Source organism: Daldinia decipiens (genome assembly GCF_022478715.1).
Source record: "Daldinia decipiens strain CBS 113046 unplaced genomic scaffold F4813scaffold_2, whole genome shotgun sequence".
NCBI classification, from domain to species: Eukaryota; Fungi; Ascomycota; class Sordariomycetes; order Xylariales; family Hypoxylaceae; genus Daldinia; species Daldinia decipiens.
Window position 1 is genome coordinate 1,617,168 of NW_026054545.1, and position 11,858 is coordinate 1,629,025.

The following is an 11,858-nucleotide window of genomic DNA, read 5'->3' on the forward strand; positions in this document are numbered from 1 at the left end:
AAAGCACACTTGCCGACGTTGTTTCATCACGTGACGAAGCCGTCAGCGCCCATAACGAAGCCCAGAGCAAAGTTGTTTCACTCCTTTCTCAAGTCCGAACCCTTCGAAGCTCAGTAGACGACATAACCGCCGAGCGCGATACTCTAATGAGAGAGAAATCCAGTATCGAAGCGAGACTTAAAGAAGCTAAGGCTAATCTTGAAGATTTGGCTAATAGCGAGAGTCCAGCGATGCGTAATGCTGCTAATACAGACAAGGAAATTCTGGAACTAAAATCTAGCCTAGCCCAACAGGAAGACATTGCTGCTGCTGCGGTAGAGAAGATGCGGCGAGCTGAATCCCTCGCCACCGAAGTGCAAAAAGAAATTGCGGCCGAACGTGAGCTCAGCGCCGACCTATCTAAACAAAAGGCAGCCCTCGAAAAGAGCCTCAACGAGGTGCAAGTACGACTTGTCGATCTGGAAACTAAGGGATATTCAACCGGCAGCCAGGATATCAAGTTTTTGCACAAGCGTATCCAGGAGGTTAGTACAACGCCAGACCCTGAACATGAACCTCCTAGCAACATGATAGTATCACAATCTCCAACAACAAGACCCCTATCCTCTTTATTCCGCAAGCTTACGAGGCGTACCGCTAATATTCCACCAACATGATAGCTCGAATCGCAGCTCGAGACTCAAGAGAACGAGCGGTCGAAATCGCAACGTTCCGTCCGCAACGTAGATCGAATAGTAAAGGATCTACAATCTCAGATAGAGCGCAAGGACAAACAAGCTGTGCAGCTCAATGACGACGTGTCGCGACTACGCGACAGGGTAGAGAAGCTTCTCGTAACAGTCGATGAGCTCCAGGCTAGTGAGAGCGATATTCAGCTGTCGGCCCGTCGGGCTGAACGGGAACTAAGAGAGGAGAAGGAGAAGACTCTACGGTTAGAACGTGAGTTAGAAGGATGGAAACATCTACGAATGGAAAAGGGAAGCGTTAACGGCAGCGTACGGCTTAGTACGCCTGGCCTAGAAGGGACGCGGCGGCTCAGCGCGTGGCGAAACGGAACCGGAACCGGTGGCGACGCGGACGAGACGGCCAGCCTTGGCGGAACCGGTATCGAGGTGCCGAAGCGGACAACTAGTATCGGACGGAAGCCAAGCCTAACGAAGGGCTTTTTGTGAAGCATGGGAGGATGGGGGGGAAGGGGGGAGGGGGGAGGGGGGAGTTACAGGCAGCATTGTTAATGTATCAACGATTAAGTGGCGACTTATGTATTTTACGGAACTACGCTTGTACTAACCATGATAATGCATCGAAATGAGGGGAGGAGGAGAGGAGGGGGGAGGGTTGGGGGATAGGATAATGTTAAGGCATTGAGCTGGTATTATTTTATGTAGCATGAACGAGTGGCTCTGATGGTAATGTGGATTGGTGGTCTAGCTGCTTTGCTACACGATACTTAAGCTTACTCCCGTTTTATGTGTATCCTTCACCATAGAGCTGCGCTCCTCTACCTATACCTTCTTGCGAAGCATCGTATAGGAATGAATATAACCACACCATTATACATTCAGCATCGCAAGTTACTGTCAAGATATTACTATCAAGATAGATCCGAGACATAGCATTAATTACCCGACCATTGTAATACACAGCAGCACAACAGGTAACCTTGTTCGCCCAAAGTGCGACTTGTCTCATATAACCTGGGCGTACGCCGTCCTCGTCAGGAATCAACCACGAAGTATCCTCTGTGGGATTCCTCTTCTCGTGGTTCGCCGGGAAGTAACGCTTGTCAAGCACGTATCCGGATACATCGTGGTTAGTAGCACTGCAACGATGTTTTAGCCTCATAATTAACTACCTAACCTAGGTTAGGTAGCTAGGCTGTTTGCACGCTTGCATGCTTGCACAGACGCGAGTTCATGCTCACCTACCTACCTGCTTATAAAGCGGGAGATCGCTACCATGAGAAGATTCTGCGCTTTGGGGTTTTCGGGAGTAGTATCTTGACCTAGAGCAGGACGATATCGTCTGCTAGTTGACCCAGCCAGTCGGCCAACTTAGTTACACACGCTCAGCGTAAGACCTCTCTCTCCCCTAAAGACTTAATAGCAATGCCATCTTCTCACCTCCTAACGCTAGATCGCATAGCCTATCTATCTATCAATGGCATGAAGCATCCATCCACCCAACCGAAATGGGCAACATCCTCGGCTCCCAGCGCGTCTTCTACGCGGGGTACGAGTACACCCGGAGCCCTGTGCACGAATCTAGCGACGATACAAGCGACGATGTGGTCTACGCCCCGTACGGTTGGCGCCAGTTCTTCCGGGAACTGTTCGGATGCCCGCAAAGCGACGGCTCGCAGGAACGGGACTCGTCGGGAGGATGGGGAGGTAATGTGGTGGGAGTACAGAGGAGGAAGGGCTGTGTATGAGTGTTTTTTTCCCCCTTCGTCATACATCTACATCTACTTCCTCTTCCCTTACCTTCTCCTTTCTTTCCCCCTTTCTCTTACGTATACCTAGCACTCTTGTGAAGAGAAAAAGGGGTAAAATGGTTAAAAAGGAGGGAAATAGAAGGACACAACCAACTGTAGAAAATAATGCTAACAAACCTACTAGGTAACCCGCGACCATTGGGCGCTTAAATTCAGGCCCGATATCGACGCCTCGCAGTTACCGCGGCGGATTAAGGGGTTCCGGACAAAGATCCCGAGCCGGTGCAAGGAGAACTGCGGCTGAGTATTGCGAGAATATGGGCGGAGATCTTCGAGGGTGACTAATATCATCATCATGGGATAAGAGTGAGGTTTCATCTTTTTAATTTAGACAAATATCCATAACTTAATATAATATTTTGCCAGCCGTTCGGGAGAAGTTAGGGAGATCTACAATATAGTCTATGTGGACGAGGTCAAGAATTGTCATCACAACTTTAAATAATGTATAATAACCCATAATCATAAGTGACCTATAAAAAGGACATAAAAGCTAGTTCTGTTTGACTGTTGGTAATATGTAATGGGGCAAGACTAGTCACTATGTAGGAGCAGTATTATAATTCATACTTTTCATACCAGCAATTATGTCTGGACTTAGCATACCTCGGTGATATATTTCACAAAGGCAGCTGATTTATCATTCGTATCTTCCGAAATGTTCACCTAAACAGTGGTCTTCAACTAGAGTACAAGCAACTATAATAAAAAAGAGTCAACAATAAAGTCTGAGTGTCGAAAAAACACCTAACTACCCCCTTCCTTGAAGTTTTACTTCTGCAATAGGAACTCGCCGATGATGACAACTGAGTTATGATAGCATCACCAGGCCACATCTTCCTATCTCCATCATATCGTGCGTCATAGGCCCTGCGAACATCGTGATGTCGTTGCTCTCCAAATTAAGTCGTCTCCTACTATGCGTAGGCCCCTCCAATATTCTCTTACTATATCAGCTTCTTCTTCGGGCTCTTCTTTTGGCTTTCCGGGTTGCTTCTTCTCTCTGCCCCCCCAAAGTTTTCGCCGTTTCCAATTCGGCTATGTAAGTGTCCCATCGGTCTGCAGATGCCAACCAATCTTCTCTCATATAAGACAGTGCTTTTTTTCTATAACCCTCTGCCCCAGTATGCTGAATAAAGTGAAAGCCCCCTTGAATCTTGAGGATATCGCGCAAGGTCGGCTTGCTCTTAATCTCATCCAAGTGACTAGAGTCTTTTTTCTCTATCATATGATTGTAGAACGATATAATGGCACGTACGTTGTCAGGGATAAGGATAGCAGAAACATCCTCCCAGCTCTTATCTCCGTGCCTGTGCGACACTTGGCACTGCACATCCGTTCCATCCCAACGAATATCGGCTATTCCGCAGATGTAAGAAGTCAAGATGCCATCTGCGCTGTATCTTGGTGTATTCTTAAGTATCTGGCCTTCTGAATTGGGTAGTCGGCATTTGCCCCTTGTCCGAGAAGAGATGCTACCAAAATAACTAGCAGCTCTATCTAGAGCTACTCGATCTTCGCCTAGAATATCGAGATCGCCAACTTCGCGTAGGGCTTTTTCTGTCGATCTGAAGTTATTCAACTGCTTAAACCATTCGGGTATATCCGTACCAATGCGTCGCCTGCGGGTCTCCACTATAAAGTACAGTAGTTAGCAATGGCTTATATGATAGAGTGAGTCTGGCAAGGTAACGCATTCTGGAAAATATTACTCTACTCTCCTACGAAAAACCAGGCGATGGACAAGAGCTAAAACTAGATGCTGGCTTACATGCTTCGTTGATTTCCTTTATCAACTTATCAGTAGTCTCGTCCGGAGACTCAAGGACGAACCCTAGTCGAAAGCAAGGCAGGTTCCGCATGGTGTGCAATCCGTCAGGATATTCTAAGGTCTGTTTGAGATTCTGGCGCAACACGTCGGCGGCGACTGTACCTGGAGGTAGATCGGATATTTCTTCAATGAGGGTAAACTCTTCGAGGTTGGTTTGACTGAGAATTACCAACGTGCCGTGGTCTACTGGGTATGTAGGGCTATCCGAAAATATTCGCTTAGCTAGAAGCCAGTGGTCAAACCAATCATTTATCCTGAAATCGACCCGACGGATTGCTTGACGACGAGACGGTGTAATAGCTGCAAGATATGTACGAAGATCGGTCAATTTCGTAAAATAGAACTTGTTGACCTTGTAGAACGGCTGAAAGTGTTCAAGCTCGGCATATATGGCTCGGCATACGCGAGCAAGCGAAACAACCGCCGGCTGATGTCGGCATAGGCGATCTTTGCTACTGGGCATAAGTATATAACAGATGAACTTGTTTGAGCGGGACTCAAGTTGCAATGGTCTGATCTCTTGGCTAGCATATACCGTATATTCGTAAATCATGAGTCGGACCTTTGGAAGACGTAAGCGATATTATTAGTAATAGTTATAGATCGAGACAAAGAAACTAGACATACTTCTTTAGGGAGCATTGAGAGGAACTTGGAAGCGTCGTTCAGCTTGGTGAGACCGTAGTTGGGATGCTGCACATCGCTGAGGTTGACAATGGCTCTTCTGTAAGAATCCATGGTTGTCGGGCTAGATAGGCAGTCAAGAGGTAGTTGAACGAATTGCGATGATAGACACGTTGTTAATACGATATGTCCAAATGGGGCGACTAATAGTAAGGCCGTATACCGATGATATAGGCACAGCGCGTAGTATAGAGACACGCTCTGAAAAAGAGATGTGAGTTGACGATGTGTTGGTGAATGAATGATGCTTCAAAAGAAAAGGATCTAGTCAAGAAGGATTGTCGAACTGGCGATTTACGTTAAAGTTATGGTCAACAGAAAACTTTCAGTATCAACAGTAAATTATAGAGTGGGAAGGTACCCGAGGTAGACTACCTAGGTAGGTACAAAACAGAAGACGAGGGAAAGAACGATGTTCATACCAGCATCCACGTAGTCACTGTAATAATTAAACATAGTGGTGTTGCCACTGTTGAATGCCAGGCAGCTTACATCTACAGGTGCAAATTAGGTACTTCGAAGACAGGTACATTTTACAACGAAGGAAGGACCTAGCGGCAGGTGTGGACGATAAGGTTGGGTTGGAGGCGCGTTGGACTTACCTTGGGTACTTGTGTCACTTACCGGAATCCGTTTGTCATCAGCGCTCTACGGGTAAGTGCGATGCGTATTGACGGGAGCGGGTAACGATACATTGAAATTGTGAACTGTGTCATCCTCTAGAGGAGCCTCCGAGACAAAGTTTCTATGGCAAGAACTATGGCTTCAGTCACACAAAATTGACTATTAGATGTAAGCTAAAATAACTTGTTAATACATTACTACACTCTAATTTCACTACTCAACAACTACTAGAGGACCATCCAAGGAATGCCAACGTATTACTCGAGGACACTCAGATCTTTATCAAAACAACTCTTACGGTTCTTTTCATTGTCTTTTTTCGAGTTTTATAAAAAATTAAAAAAGAATTAAAAAGAAAATTAAAAACTTGAGCCATTGTCCCCCTATCCACCCTCTACAGCGAGAACTAGGGGCTACTTAAGACACGCAGCAAACAGATCACCTTATGAACAAGCACAATCAACAAACCATTTTTGAAGAAAATATATAGTAAAGTTCAAGCTCAGCTATAATTTATCGGGGTATTACTATTACTACAAGTCCATCCGTGCTTTTATACACACTCCACCCGCCCGAGCCGTGCCACCTCTCCCAACTCGCCGTCATCGAGACACGGGAGAAGCTACTCCACCGAACCACCACGGTGTGACGGCGTATCAGTTTAAATTAAAAGAAAACCCATCTTTTTGCCAGGTTCCCAAAAATATGCAAGTTCGTTCGTAAGGATCGTAAGAATCTTATGTGACGGCAGTGGTCATGTTGTACTGTACAGAAAAAGAAACTCGCCTACGGTGAGGCTACTGCTAGTATTGTATTGCTTGCGCGCCTTATAGAGCGGCGGCGACGACCATACCGGCGAAGCCGAGAAGGCCCATGCCAGCACCGACGTGGGCAGCGCCGGCAGTGACGATCACCGTGCTGCTGCTCGGGGACGAGGTCGGGTAGGTGACACCGGTGCCTGGGGGGGCAGCGGTGACCAGGGTCGAGGAGCCACCAATAGTAGGGTAAGGGGCAGCACCAGTCGGGGCCGGGGTTGAGGCCGGAGTCGCGGCGGTAGGAGTAGCAGCCGGGACGGTAGCGACGTAGGTGCCAGGGACGATAACGACACCGGTGGAGCTAGGACCGTTGGTGGCAGTGCTGAAGACGATGCCGGGGACGGTCAAGCTGGTGTGGATGGTCACAGTGCTGCTGGAGCTGGGGATGGTCTCACCAGCCTCGTTGGTGCAAGGAACAACAACAGTGGTGGCAACCTCGATGGTGGTGACAGCAGCAGGAGGGGCAGTAGGGGTAGCAGTGAGGATGGTGGTGATGGATTCAGCACCAGTGGCAATGCCGGGGTTGCTGGGCACGAAAGGAGCGCAGATACCCTGGAAGTAGCTGATAGCCTCAGAGATGACCTCGTCGGACTCACCGTGGGCGTACAGGCAGGTGAAGATGTTCTTGACGAAGCTGGCGTCAGGGCAGTAGCAGGCAGAGTCGGTGTTGTCCTTGCAGCCAACGCTGAACATCCAGGTGTTCAAGCAAGAAGGAACAACGTTAGGGCAAGGGAGAGTCTCAACGGGGCCGGCAGGGGTGCTGCTGCTGCTGGAAGCAGGGGAAGTACCAGAGGGGCCAACAGGAGTCGACTCAACGGAAGACTCGGTAGGCTTGGCAGCAGACTCAGTGAGCTTAGTAGCGGGGATAGAGACCGACGGGATAGAAATAGCCGGGAGAGAAACCGATGGGATAGAAATAGCCGGGATAGAGATCGACGGCAGAGAGACCGACGGGATGGAGACAGCCGGGATAGAGATACCAATAGTCTCGGTAACAGGGCTGATGGTGGTAGAGAGGGGGAGGGTGACGGTGACAACTGTGTTCGAGCCAGCAGGGCAGTTAGAAACGGAAGGACCACAGCTAGTGATGGTCTGGACTGAGGTAGTGAAAACAGTAGAAGTAGTCAAGTAGCTGGTAACAGATAAAGAAGAGACATCGGTGGTAGAGCTAGCAGCCTCAGTAGAAGCGGTAGTGCTGTCGGCACCGGGGTAAGAGAGGGTAGCCACCGAACTGCTGGCGCTTTCGACGGGGACACTGACGGTAGACGAGACACCAATAGGAAGGCTAGTGGTGGCGCTTTCAACGGGGATGCTGACAGTGGACGAGACACCAATGGGAAGGCTAGTGGTAGCGGACGAAGAGCTGGTCGACTCGGAGACACTAGCAGAGCTAGAGACGACGGCGGACGACGACTCAAACGCGCTGCTGGCGGGGTACGAGGCGCTGCTGCTTACAGCAACGGAGCTGGTAGAGATGCTGCTAGCAGGGAATGAGGCGCTGCTGCTCACGACAGCAGAGCTGCTGGAGGGAGTGTCGGGCTTTGTCGGCGTAGAGGGCTTGGGGGCCTCGCAGTCGAAGTCGATGTGGTGGATGCCGAAGTCGCAAGATTCCTTGGGAATAGAAGGCTGCTTAGGGTAGACGACAGTAACGTCGGTAGCACCACCGCACTGGGTGTTCTCGACGACGGTACCGGAAGCCTTGCAAGAAGATCGGTGCTTGCAAGCAGATCCGTCGGGCATGGTGTAGTGGAACTCCAAGTCACAGTCGAACTCAGGCGAAACCTGGAACTTCTTGATGGAGGTCTTCGTGACACCCTTGCTGTTATCACAGCTGATCTTAGGGCTCTTTCCCTTGTCCTGTTGAGCCGTTCCGGTAATACACTTGCTCTGGAAAGTCCGGGCAGTCAACTGATCCCGCTTGCCAAACTTCTCGCTGCAAGTGAAGCCGCTCCAGTTGAATCCTTTGTACGAATCGAATCCGCCGAAGGGGAGATCAGACCAGTCGATACCCTTTACAATGTCGGGAATACACACGTTATTCGTGTTATCGGGGCAGGTGAATTGGGGGGCATTGTGAAATCCGAAGCCCGTGGCCGTGACCTGGCTGAGGCCAGCAGCCAGGGCAACAAGCGTGAAGGAGTACTTCATTTTGATTTAACTGTCCTGGATAGGTAGTGGTTGAAATTCTTGTAGAAAATGTAGTTTCTTATAATTACTGGATATAGCAAGGAAACGAAGGGAGGAAGTAGGAAAACGAATGACCTAGACTTCCGAATAAGAAAGAAGCGACAGTGATGTCTACCTTAAGGAAAAGAAAGTAGTGATAGAGAAGGAGTCTGTCTGGAGATAGATGGTGAAGAGATTCACCACCATATATACCAGATCTTAATGGGCAGCCGTGAGCCATTCGTTTGGAGAGGAGGTTAACAGAGTCGTGCGGATAGAGGTCCAACCCTGCTTGACCGGGATCTAGGATTGGCCAGATTATTCCAAGCACCCATTCTCAGGCCTGTAGGCTCTCGTCCCCTGTTCCAGGATCAAGCAAGACCTAGCCCACAGGGTGGTCTTCAACTAGGAGGAAGATTGCCCAAAGCGGCATGGCATAGCTCCCATAGAGGTCGAAATGTCGAATAGACTTACGCTAGGGTCCCGCGTGAAGTTGAAAATGTCTTGGAACTCCACCCCAGTTCGACCGAGTTGAGAGGGCACAGAGCGCGCGGTTGCAAGCCGGGGTGTCTTAGATCCTGGTGTGGTATTTTCAGGGGGTTATCAAGGATCACTTACAATCTATCCGTTGTTCGTGGCCAGTCAAGTCGACCCCGACATGTCCCTTTTGGCCAATAGCAGCCCCTGTTTATGACGGATCTGGCCAAGAAACCGCCATAGCATTCACACCTTTTGGTTTTGTAAATCACATCCAGATGGCTACCCCTCTCTACCCGATTGCTACAATAAACAGGTAGCGAGTGCCGTAAGCGTTTGTTTGAGTAAGCGGCCAGAAATAAACTGGCTGACACAGGTTTGGCAGTTGATTCTAAAGATGGTGAAAAGAGGATGGCTGTCGTGTAACGACGACGCCCTCTACCACATATATCAAGGCAGAAATCAGTATAGCCCTGGTACACCATGATCAGATACTGCAGGTTCTTAGATTGCATAGATGCATGACATTAACCTAGATACTTGCCAAAAACAAAACAAGCTTGGCTCAGAACTTGAAGAGACCTCAAGCCCCTTACTAGAAGAGAGAGAGATGGCGGTTTTGTTCAACTGAAACGGACACAGCCACTTTGCCTCTAACCTGAAGAGCTGGCCCTAATGCAGGTACAAGACTTGCATCTGTAAACTGTAAACTGAGCCAAGACCAAGGCCATGGGTGGCAACGTGGACGACCACCGATTCGATTATGCACAGGATGGGTTTTTATCGGACGCTCAGATCTGTTTTTAGTCCCTGCAACGATCGGTCTTTTTCTACCCTATGACAATCCATCAGTCACTTCTATGTAATGAGAGATCTACATTCGCCTCATCAAGCCTTACCTTTACTATCAAATATAGTTTTCGTTCTCTTAACGCTGCATGAATGTGACGTCGTACTGCTGTAATGAGCCTCTATAATTCATAATTTCTACCTCTTAACAAACTTAGCGTCATCATAGAAGAACATACTCGATCATGCTATCGAAACCGAAATAGAAATCGGATAACACGGAAAACACCATGTAAAATAATACCGAGGGCTAGACTCGTTAAAGTCTTCCGGATCGAAAACAAAAAAAAATAATAGTACGAAATAAGACCCTAACTACGAGAAGTTCGGGCCATTTTTTACGACTAGAGCAACCGGGCGTGCATATCCATGGATGACAAGTCAACTAAGCTTTAGCTTCATGGTTTGACAAGGCAGGGCAATGACAGAACAGGTTAGCAAGGGGTTAAATCTAAAATCTTGGCATCTCCCTAAGAAGCGAGAACCAACACCTTTAACCCTTTTGTAGTTTAGCTCTCTGTACCCCGTTAGGGGATGTTGCTTTATGTTTCATTCTCCAGCCAGTAACAAGTTCTGACACCCGCCAGCTTTAAGCCCAAAGTCTCACCATTTTCTTTCTTGTCGGCTTTTGTCTGCTTTTCTCTGCGTGATTAACTGGTACCTACATAGTAGTTTATAGTAGTTAGTAGTTAATGTTGTGTTGGAGTTGTAAAGGCCGAATCTACCTAAACCAGCTGGACTGTTATCCCTTTCTCCAAGATCTCTATATGATAATGGCCGCCGAGATTCCGAGATAGCTCGACTATCTAAACAAGGAAAACCCCTGGCCGGTCGCTACATACCGAGAGCCGAGTTTCTAGTGTATGTAGTTAGTTAATAACTAGGTTAACTACCTGTTATTCATCTTCGTCTATGTATGTAGTTTCTCCTATTCCGACCACGGGTGATCCACTACGGGGTAATACGAGCCGCAAGCATTACCTGACACCTACCCTTGGCTGATGTGACGGTAGGTATTGGCCATACAGTATCGTCCCATCTCTTCGGCTTGAGAACCCTTCTCGGAAATCTCTTCGTTACAGATCAGGTTAACTATTATCTACACAGCCACACACAGGTAAACAACGATAAGGCTAAATCTTTGCGCTTTGTTAAGAGCTGTCAAATCGCAAAATTCCCGAAGCTGAAATGCTTCTTGATGGGTCCAAGCACAATTTCCTGTACGAGATGAAACTATGATTATTCGAATAGTTCATTCTGATATATTGGTTCAACTTTCGGCCTCTTCATCTCGTTAAAGAGAAATCTATGATGATGATGATGATGATAATGATAACTAATGATAATGATGATGATGTATGTGATCACAACAGGGGCTGTGCGTTCAATCTTTAAGATCAGTTTAAGCAACAACCTGGAACCTAAGAGGGATCGACAGGCACAGATACCTCTTTCGGAATGGGTTAACGTTATCAATACCATGGATGTTAAAATACCCATGGATGTCGAAATGTTGGAGTTACCTACCAACTCATCTACCGTCTAACCATTCTCTGGGGTCTGATCACCAATAGTTTCCTCGTGGCCGGAAATCAATTACCTAACAAATGCCATATATGGCTACGGATTAAAGTCCCAAACTGAAATAACAACGCTTCTTTCACGCTTCTTTAGTGCCATATCAAGCTATTCATAGAAGAGTGAAATAGGGGAGCTTTCCGGAATCCGACTAAGTATGCAACGCACGGTTGCTTATTTTACATTAGCAGAGCATACAGTACGACTCTGAAGGCGAGGAGAATATATTAATACAGCACTTACATGCTTAGCTTTGAGTCTAAGGGATTTATCGCATGATATGACTTGGGGAACCTAAGCTTAAAGGTCAAAGGGAGCGAAGCGAACTCCCAATACCAAC

General features: G+C 47.8%; 3 protein-coding genes across 3 annotated transcripts; 1 reads left to right on the plus strand and 2 right to left on the minus strand.

Moving 5' to 3' along the window:
- Positions 1-2,191: 2,191 nt before the first annotated feature.
- Positions 2,192-2,738, plus strand: F4813DRAFT_385174 (uncharacterized protein; the record flags this gene model as incomplete). The annotated part of the gene is made up of 2 exons (XM_049246212.1): positions 2,192-2,425; positions 2,619-2,738. The coding sequence occupies 2 exons, from the start codon at positions 2,192-2,194 to the stop codon at positions 2,736-2,738; spliced, it is 354 nt and encodes a 117-aa protein (XP_049104424.1).
- Positions 2,739-3,003: 265 nt separating this feature from the next.
- Positions 3,004-5,564, minus strand: F4813DRAFT_344600 (uncharacterized protein). The gene is made up of 4 exons (XM_049241677.1): positions 5,432-5,564; positions 4,953-5,295; positions 4,266-4,887; positions 3,004-4,129 (listed from the first exon to the last, which is right to left on the minus strand). Exons 2-4 carry the CDS (start codon positions 5,061-5,063, stop codon positions 3,447-3,449), a joined length of 1,416 nt encoding a protein of 471 aa, XP_049104425.1. The 5' UTR covers positions 5,064-5,295; positions 5,432-5,564; the 3' UTR covers positions 3,004-3,446.
- A 539-nt stretch (positions 5,565-6,103) lies between these two features.
- F4813DRAFT_344603 (uncharacterized protein) lies at positions 6,104-9,175 on the minus strand. Its single transcript, XM_049241678.1, has one exon. The coding sequence runs from the start codon at positions 8,594-8,596 to the stop codon at positions 6,461-6,463; it is 2,136 nt and encodes a 711-aa protein (XP_049104426.1). The 5' UTR covers positions 8,597-9,175; the 3' UTR covers positions 6,104-6,460.
- Positions 9,176-11,858: the final 2,683 nt, after the last annotated feature.